Genomic DNA, 10,399 nt, shown 5'->3' on the forward strand with positions numbered 1-10,399 from the left:
CCCAAAAACTCCACTCCTACTGTCAGACTCATCTTTATCCTGACCCTCGGTGCAAGCCTCGACTCTGAGAACTTCACCTCCGATACTTCAACCTCATTCACTTCCATTTCTCCTCAGCTTACTCTTTCTACCATTCTTCTTTAACAGACCATCTCCCTTTCCCCCGCCATTTTTAACCATCTCTCTCAGTATTCCAAGTATACTGCACCTGTACACAGCCCATCTATAATTTAGCCCAAACTACTACCTCTTCCCCTACTGTATTTATTTATTATTTTTGCTCCTTTGCACCATATTATTTATATTTAAAATTTGAACTTTCTTCAAATTATAAATCTACCATTCCAGTGTTTTACATGCTATACTTTATTTACTTTGCCACCATGGCCTTTTTTGCCTTTACCTCCCTTATCTCACATCATTTACTCACATTGTATATAGACTTATTTGTCTACTGTATCATTGATTGTATGTTGTTTTACTCCATGTGTAACTCCGTGTTGTTGTAGGTGTCGAACTGCTTTGCTTTATCTTGGCCAGGTCGCAATTGTAAATGAGAACTTGTTCTCAACTTGCCTACCTGGTTAAATAAAGGTGAAATTAAAATTAAAATAAATACATCTCCTTATGATAATAGTGCACTTCTTCTAACATACATATTGTTCTTGCCTTCTCAAGGGACGCCATTTAACCGGCTGTCACAATCGCCATACAATCAGCACGAACCCCTCGGGATGTAGCGCTCAATTTATAAAGCAGCTGCTTCATCTTGAGGTTCTTCTTCATGAAAAGCTACCGTGACACTTTTCCATTTCAAATAAGCGCGCTGCTCCTCCAACCACCATCCATGGTCTCGCGTCATCCGACTCTCCCTTTGACAGCATCTCCCAGCAGCCTTTGCGTTTTCTTCTATACCGAACGTGCACGCAGTCAATGTCACTTGCCAATGCATGGAGTAATGTGTTTCAATAAACCTTGTTTGTAATTATATTACAAAAAGCAAATGTATTTTCTGTAACTAGCTAGCAACAATGTTGTTGCAGACATTAATTGAATCTTTCACCTCTGGCTTACAAGGTGAAATTAGTTTATACTGGATATTCTGTTTTCTCTTGTCAATAGCTATTGATCCAAGCATGCCTTGACTATGAAATTGGTGTATTCTGAATCAGCATGGGTGGATAGAAAAAAGGTGTGGATTTTTCTCCATACATCTCTTTCTCTCATATATATATATATCATATATCATATAAAAAACAGTATATCATTATCATAGTCATGGCACGCCGTGTGAGAGCTATTGATGATTGAAATAGGAATATCCAATATAAACTAATTTGACCTCGGTCTGGTTTACCACGTGATTTGAAAAACAGACCGACCTCTCGTTGCTAGGCTGTGCTTGTTCCTAGAAGCAAAAGTATATATTTTAGAAACAATTCTCATGCAATGGCTCAAACTGAACAGCAAGAAGATGACTATGGATATAACCTATTCCCGGAAAGGAATTCTGGAAAGTTCCAAAAGGGATCGATAGCAGAAAGCTTGTTCACTTTCAATCACAAATGTCAGGTTATGCTACAATTCGCAATGGAAACAAGTAAGCTAACAGGCTAGCAAGCTGATATGTCTGTCATCCTCAAATATATCGCATGGCAATAGTTAGCTAGATGACCGTGTAACCATTGATGCCGTGTTTACATTTGTCATATACGTCATAGCCATGTTTCTAGCAAGCTTAGCTAGCCAGCTATCGTTGAACAGTAAAGAGACTGTCATGAGTAAGCCAGTTAGCTATACGCTAGTTGTTGAATGACCTGATTGCTGTCATGGTGCATAACCGATTAGGCCTAATCTCATTCTATCTCCCTTTCAGGTCCATATGCAAAGCTTCTCCTTGGAGCCATGAAAAGCTCAGGATGGTAAGTGTCAGCCAGCCACTATCCTCATCAATCACAACTCAACACAGCTGTCAGCTGCCATAATTCTTCTTCTTCCTCCTATCAGTTACCGGCAGACTAGACAAGTAATGCGTATTGCTGCCTTTCTCAGGCTGGAGAGTGAAAAACACACTTCATTATATAAATAGCCTAGGTGCAAGCCGATGGAATAAAGAAACCACAACAGCTTCCTTTCTATTTTGCTCCGCCTGTCATTTGAGCCCAAAATAGTTACAAGCGAAAATGTGGTTACACCCAATTTAGTCAGCTCACAGAAAAATATCCTCCTATCCTCAGCATACTGTCTGCTATAACAGAACATGCGTCACAGTCGTACAGTCTCTTCCTCCCCACATTCGTCACACTTGCCATCTGGGTGTTTCTCCACTAACAATAACCCACTTCCCAATCCACAATGCCCCAACCTCCCCACTTCTTCCACCCATCCCAATGCTCACACTAGTGCTATCATTTCAGCAGAGAAGACTGAAACTCCATCAGACAACTGCCTCCCCTGATGTATCTGAAACCAGGAACATGTATCCCAAACTCTGCTCTCCCACTGCCTGGTTTCTTTGATCCATCTGTGAATGTGTAAGTAGGGACCCCCAGGCCCACGGCAGATGGGCCTCAACCACCAGAGAAGGCTCTCTACAGTCCTTAGTCCTTATTACATCAAGAATGGTCATGTTAACATCAGGCTCTGGCAACAGCCTCAGAGGAACACGCAGACAGGGACCCCCCACTTCCAGACCTCCCATTCCTGACTCCTACCCCTCATTCCTGCACTTGGGTCAGATAGCTTGGCCTACCTCTTCTCACTCCAGTTCCCTCTCCCCATTCCCATGCCTCTCCCAACAGACATCTTGCAGGGTGAGATGATACATGCCCCTGCACTTTCATCCCATAGCGCATGGCCAGCTTAGCTAGTTGTAGCCTCAACGGGACCTCCTCCATTTCAGTCAACAACGCAGGGATAGGGGTAGTTTGAAATGCCCCACAGCACAACCGCAGCGCAATTGCCTGTACCACATCCAACATCTGTAGTGTTGTAGCTGCCGCCGACCCAAATGCCATAGTCCATAGTCCAGCACTGAGCAGATCATTGCTTGGTAAATCATTTGTATGGAGCTGATGTCTGCTCCCCAAGATATCCTGGACAGGCACCATATTATATTAATAACTTTACTGCACCGTTCAAAAACAATTATTCCCCACATGGATACTCTAGGTCATTCACTTCCAACCAAACCTACATGAATTTGAATGCCTTGACCCGTTCCAGCAGTCAACCACACATTTTAAAACCCTTACATCACCTTCCTTCTTTTAAATCCCCAAATTACAAACTTGGTCTTTGCTGCTTAAATTCTAAATCCCCACTTATCTGCCCTATCCACCACCTTTTCCATTGCCTCTTGCACCTTCTGGACCACAAACAGGATATTCCTTCCTCTTTTCCAGAGCGCCCCATAATCGGAAAACAGGGAAAGGCCAAAACCAGGCCCAACATCCTGGAACATGGCATTCACCATTTATGTTAAACAAAATTGGACTAATTACACTTACCTGCGGTGTCCCATTCTCTATCCCCACTAACTCAGAATAAGCTCCACCAACTTCGACCTGTGTGGTCCGGTTCTTGAAGAAATCCTGGATCCAATTAAACAGCAACCACTCACCCCAGCAGAATATAGCTCCAGCAGCAGTCCCCCTTTACAGAGCATGTCGTATGCCTTTTCAATGTCCAGAAACAACACCACCACTCCCTCCTTGTTGGCCAGCGCCTTCTTTATATCACAGTCCATAGTACACCGTCCTAACCTAAAACCACTCTGGTACGAGGAAAACATACATTTACTCTCAAACATATGTACTAATCTGTCTGTGACCATTCTTTCCATTACTTTTAACACAGTACAGAGGTCAACGCTATGGGTCTGTATGAACCCGGGTGTGATGCTTCTTTTCACGGTTTTACAGTTGGTACCACTAAGGCATGTTTCCGCAGTGCTGGTAACACCCCTTCTTCTCACGCTGTATTCATTAACGCCAGTACCACCTCCAGTACCAAATCATCCAGGTGTTTAAGTTGCTCATAGCATAGCCCATCCATTCCCGGGGCTGTGTTTCCTCCTTGTATCTCAGCTCATTCATTGCAAAAAACACGTTACTCGGGTCTAGCTGCCATAATGCTCGGGTCTAGCTGCCATGACACTGATTTATTGTACACTGAACAAAAATATAACGCAACATGTAACAATTTCAGATTTTGCTGAGTTACAGGAAATCAGTCCATTTAAATGCATTCATTAAGCCCTAATCTACAAATGTCACATGACTGGGAATACAGATATGCATGCATCTGTTGGTCACAGATAGCTTTTTTTTTTTAAAGGTAGGGGCGTGGATCAGGAAACCAGTCAGTATCTGGTGTGACCACCATTTGCCTCATGTGTCGTGCCTCATCTCCTTTGCATAGAGTTGATCAGGCTGTAAATTGTGGCCTGTGGAATGTTGTCCCACTCCTCTTCAATGGCTGTGTGAAGTTGCTGGATATAGGCGAGAACTGGAGCACCCTTTTGTACACGTTGATCCAGAGCATTCCAAACATGCTCAATGGGCGTCATGTCTGGTGAGTATGCAGGCCGTGGAAGAACTAGGACATTTTCAGCTTCCAGGAATTGTGTACAGATCCTTGCGACACGGGGCCATGCATTATCATGCTGAAACATGAGGTGATTGCAGCGGATTAATTGCTTGACAATGGGCCTCAGAATCTCGTCATGGTATCTCTGTGTTCAAATTACCAACGATAAAATGCAATTGTGTTCGTTGTCCGTAGTTTATGCCTGCCCATACCATAACCCCACTGACACCATGAGGCACTCTGTTCACAATGTTGACATCAGCAAACCACTTGCAAACCACACGGCACTACACACGCTCCCTGCCATCTGCCCGGAACAGTTGAAACTGGGATTCGTCCGTGAAGAGCACACTTCTCCAGCGTGCCAGTGACCATCGGGGTGAGCATTTTCCCATTAAAGTCAGTTATGACGCTGAACTTCAAAACCTTGGTGAGGACAACGAGCACGCAGATGAGCTTCCCTGAGATGGTTTCTGACAGTTTGTGCAGAAATTCTTCGGTTGTGCAAAACCCATGTTTCGTCAGCTGTCCAGGTGGCTGGTCTCAGACGATCTCCCAGGTGAAGAAGCCAGATGTGGAGGGCCTGGGCTGGTGTGGTTACACATGGTCTGTGGTTGTGAGGTCAGTTGGACATGAGGCCAGTTGGACGTACTGCCAAATTCTCTAAAATGACGTTTGAGGTTACTTATGGTAGAGAAATTAAAATTGTATTCTCTGGCAACAGCTCTGGTTGTCATTCCTGCAGTCAACATGCCAATTGCACGCTCCCTCAAAACTTGAGACATCTGTGCCATTGTATTTTGTGACAAAACTGCACATTTTAGTGGCCTTTTAATTGTCCCCAACACAAGGTGCACCTGTGTAATGATCATGCTGTTTAATCAGCATCTTGATATGCCACACCTGTAAGGTGGATGTATTTTCACTAGTGCTCACTAACAGGGATGTAAAGAAATTTGTGCACACATTTTGAGAGAAATAAGCATTTGTGCTTATGGAAAATGTCCAGGGTCTTTTATTTAAGCTCATGAAACAGGATAAAAACATATTACATGTTACGTTTATATTTTTGTTCAGTATAATTGTAAGACAGACATTACAATTAGAATAAGACATATTGTAAGGCTTTAGTCACATGAATAATGTCATTACAGTTTTGCTACAGTATCTATTATATTATACACTGAGTGTACAACACATTAGGAACACCTTCCTAATATTGAGTTGCACCCCCTTTTGCCCTCAGTACAGCCTCAATTAGTCGGGGCATGGACTCCACAAGGTGTCAAGTGTTCCACAGGGATGCTGGCCCATGTTGACTTCCAATGCTTCCCAAAGTCGGCAAGTTGGCTGGATGTCCTTTGGGTGGTGGACCATTTGTTAATACACACGGAAACTGTTGAGCTTGAAAAACCCAGCAGCGTTGCAGTTCTTGACCCAATCAAACCGATGTGCCTGGCACTTAATATCAAAGGCACTTAATTATTTTGTTTTGCACATTCACCCTCTGAATGGCACACATACACAATCCATGTCTCCTCCCATTCATCTACACCAGTGGTATTCAAACTTTTTCAGCGGGACCCCATTTTTTTCGCCAGAATTTCTGAGGACCCTATGTTTTCCCCCAAGAAAATTCAGATTTTTTTACATCAACAAATAACCTTAAATTCATTGCATTTTCATTTCTTATCAAAATGAAAATAAACCAATAAATATATTTACTCTGTAAAATGTTTGTGCATTGTCCCATACAATAATCTGTACTCTTAATGTTTTATAGAAATTATTTATTTTTAATTGGCGACGCCAGTGCAGTTCCCTAGTGGGGTTGCGACCCCGACTTTGAATCCCACTGATCTACACTGATGTGGATTTAACAAGTGACATCAAAAAGGGATCATAGCTTTCACCTGGTCAGTTTGTAATGGAAAGAGCAGGTGTTCCTAATGTTTTTTTATTTTCTATTGTGTTATTGACTGTACGCTTGTTTATTCCATGTATAACTCTGTGTTGTTTGTGTCGCACTGCTTTGCTTTATCTAGGCCAGGTCGCAGTTGTAAATGAGAACTTGTTCTCAACAAGCTTACCTGGTAAAATAAAGGTGAAATCAAAAAAAAGAAAATGTTTTGTACACTCACTGTAGGTAATACAGGGGTGTCAAACTAATTCTACGGAGGGCCGAGTGTCTGGTTTTTTGTTTTTTCCTTTCGATTAAGACCTAGACAACCAGGTGAGGGGAGTTCCTTACTAATTACTGACCTTAATTCATCAGTCATGTACAGGGTGGAGCGAAAACCCGCAGCCACTCTGCCCTCTGTGGAATGAATTTGACACGTGATGTAATAGATATACAGTGGGGGAAAAAAGTATTTGATCCCCTGCTGATTTTGTACATTTGCCCACTGACAAAGAAATGATCAGTCTATAATTTTAATGGTAGGTTTATTTGAACAGTGAGAGACAGAATAACAAAAAAAATCCAGAAAAACGCATGTCAAAAATGTTATAAAATGATTTACATTTTAATGAGGGAAATAAGTATTTGACCCCTCTGCAAAACATGACTTCGTACTTGGTGGCAAAACCCTTGTTGGCAATCACAGAGGTCAGACGTTTCCTGTAGTTGTCCACCAGGTCTACACACATCTCAGGAGGGATTTTGTCCCACTCCTCTTTGCAGATCTTCCCCAAGTCATTAAGGTTTCAAGGCTGATGTTTGGCAACTCGAACCTTCAGCTCCCTCCACAGATTTTCTATGGGATTAAGGTCTGGAGACTGGCTAGGCCACTCCAGGACCTTAATGTGCTTCTTCTTGAGCCACTCCTTTGTTGCCTTGGCCGTGTGTTTTCGGTCATTGTCATGCTGGAATACCCATCTACGACCCATTTTCAATGCCCTGGCTGAGGGAAGGAGGTTCTCACCCAAGATTTGACGGTACATGGCCCCGTCCATCGTCCCTTTGATACGGTGAAGTTGTCCTGTCCCCTTAGCAGAAAAACACCCCCAAAGTATAATGTTTCCACCTCCATGTTTGATGGTGTTCTTGGGGTCATAGGCAGCATTCCTCCTCCAAACACGGCGAGTTGAGTTGATGTCAAAGAGCTCCATTTTGGTCTCATCTGACCACAACACTTTCACCAGTTGTCCTCTGAGTCATTCAGATGTTCATTGGCAAACTTCAGACGGGCATGTATATGTATTCTTGAGCAGGGGGACCTTGCGGGCGCTGCAGGATTTCAGTCCTTTACGGTGTAGTGTGTTACCAACTGTTTTCTTGGTGACTATGGTCTCAGCTGCCTTGAGATCATTGACAAGATCCTCCCATGTAGTTCTGGGCTGATTCCTCGCCGTTCTCATGATCATTGCAACTCCACGAGGTGAGATCTTGCATGGAGCCCCAGGCTGAGGGATATTGACAGTTATTTTGTGTTTCTTCTATTTGCGAATAATCGCACCAAATGTTGTCACCTTCTCACCAAGCTGCTTGGCGATGGTCTTGTAGCCCATTCCAGCCTTGTGTAGGTCTACAATCTTGTCCCTGACATCCTTGGAGAGCTCTTTGGTCTTGGCCATGGGGGAGAGTTTGGAATCTGATTGATTGATTGCTTCTGTGGACAGGTGTCTTTTATACAGGTAACAAACTGAGATTAGGAGCACTCCCTTTAAGAAGAAGAACTCTTTCTGATTGAAAGGGGGTCAAATACTTATTTCCCTCATTAAAATGCAAATCAATTTATAACATTTCTGACATGCGTTTTCTGGATATTTTTGTTGTTATTCTGTCTCACTGTTCAAATAAACCTACCATTAAAATGATAGACTGATCCTTTCTTTGTCAGTGGGCAAACGTACAAAATCAGCAGGGGATCAAATACTTTTTCCCCTCACTGTACCATGCCGTGATTTTTTTCTTCTTTTTCTTCCATGCTAATGTACATTTGACATCATTATGCCACCCCTTTGTCAAGTATTATCCTGTCTCTTCAGTGCAGTGTACAAAGACAGACATTTCTCCTGTGAAGACTGTGATGGGACTGTCAGTGGTGGTTTCGATGCAACGTCATCACAAGTAAGACAGCTAGAACCGTTACCTTTGTGTACAGGTTCACATGCTACACTGTGTACTTTGTATCACATCTGTAAGATACCAATTGTTTTCCCCCCTTCCCATTTCTAGATTGTTTTGTGTCAGAATAATATTCACCAGCAGTCCCACATGAACAGAGTGGTTACACATGAGCTCATCCATGCCTTTGACCACTGCCGGGCGCATGTGGATTGGTTTAACAACTTCAAGCACTTGGCCTGCTCAGAGGTGAGACCAAGAGATAAACATGCATGTTATGGGGGAATGAATTGTGTTTGTGCTCAGTTTTAATTGTGTTTTAAAGGAAGTCATGCTAATTGTTCGGCTCTTATTTTTCAGATTCGAGCAGCCAATCTCAGTGGGGATTGCTCTTTCCACAATGAAGTATCCAGGTTCAACTTTGGCCTCAAGAAGCACCATCAGGTAATATCTGGAGATCATGTGAATTCACTGCAAACAAAATTATTCTTACTTGTATGTATTTCAGTAAAAACTGGTATCCTTCATGGTATAGCATAACATGATTTTTCCCATCCCGTGAACTGGTATGTCTGAATTGACAACCAGTTTAGTTGAAACTGTAGTACAATGTAATGGCACGTATAGCACTGCCTTTTTCAGTGCTTAGCGATTAACAAGAAGTGCATATGATGGCCAATATTCACATGAAGAACTTCCTACCTAACCCATTCACTACTACCTATCAGGAATGTGTTCGGGGACGTGCCTTGCGCTCCATCCTTGCTGTTAGGAAGGTGAGCCGAGAGGAGGCAGAGAAAGTGGTGAACGAGGTATTCGACACCTGCTTCAATGACCACGCCCCCTTCGGCCGCATCCCACATGACAAGAAGGACGCCAAGTTTGCCTACAGAGATTTTGAGAACCGAGATCGGTATTACGCAAACCTTTAATGTGTTATTACGTGCACAAATGAATTATAATTTAATTTCCATGGGTGCTATTGTAAGGATCCTTGCAGAAACCTGGGCAACCTACCACTGCCCTTAGCAGAATTACTGTCAAAAATTGTATGAAATTACCTCCTGAAGGGAAAAATTCAGAGTTCTTTCTCTCTGTCATTTAAATAAATCAAAGGATATAATAAATTCTATGTTTTCATGGCACGCTATTGTGGACTCTAATACTATAACTAAAGAATGTGATGGAGTGGTTTCCTTTTGGATATTGATAAATGTGGCCCAAATATTTGTTGGTCGTCCTTTTTAGAGCGGTTCCAAAGTTGGTGTTTGAAGGGTATATGATGCCTGTAAAATTTATTTCAAGACTGAAAGGTGGGGACACATTTCCAAGGGGGACTCTCCACCTCTCTACTCTGCCATGTGGACATAAAATGACAGAACTGGGAGTTCACTGTAAATAGATTTTATTGTACTGTACTAAGTCAACTTGTTTAAATAAATATTTGATTATTATGAATAATATGATATTGAGCCTTGATTATTATCGCATTAGCGTTTATGAATTGACAAAGACGATTAAAAAAAACGAATTCTACAAAGTGCTCAGTTTGTACCCACGTTACATTAAACAGACACAGCATTCCCTGAAGACAACATGAAACATGCTTATTTAGATTTCATACTATCAAGAAGCATGCATTAATCCATTTCAGCATCATTCCATCAGATGAGCAAATCATTTATCCATCAGATGAGCAAATCATTTATCCATCAGATGAGCGAATCATTTCTTGAACAA

The 10,399-nt window shown here is 42.3% G+C and overlaps 1 protein-coding gene across 1 annotated transcript; it reads left to right on the forward strand.

The window, feature by feature from the left end:
* The first annotated feature begins 1,330 nt into the window (after positions 1-1,330).
* Positions 1,331-10,120, forward strand: LOC106576246 (mitochondrial inner membrane protease ATP23 homolog). The gene is made up of 6 exons (XM_014153314.2): positions 1,331-1,600; positions 1,877-1,922; positions 8,581-8,662; positions 8,771-8,908; positions 9,020-9,103; positions 9,388-10,120. The coding sequence occupies exons 1-6, from the start codon at positions 1,450-1,452 to the stop codon at positions 9,589-9,591; spliced, it is 705 nt and encodes a 234-aa protein (XP_014008789.1). The 5' UTR covers positions 1,331-1,449; the 3' UTR covers positions 9,592-10,120.
* Positions 10,121-10,399: the final 279 nt, after the last annotated feature.

The sequence above is a fragment of the Salmo salar genome, chromosome ssa17 (genome assembly GCF_905237065.1).
Source record: "Salmo salar chromosome ssa17, Ssal_v3.1, whole genome shotgun sequence".
In the NCBI taxonomy this organism is placed as follows: Eukaryota; Metazoa; Chordata; class Actinopteri; order Salmoniformes; family Salmonidae; genus Salmo; species Salmo salar.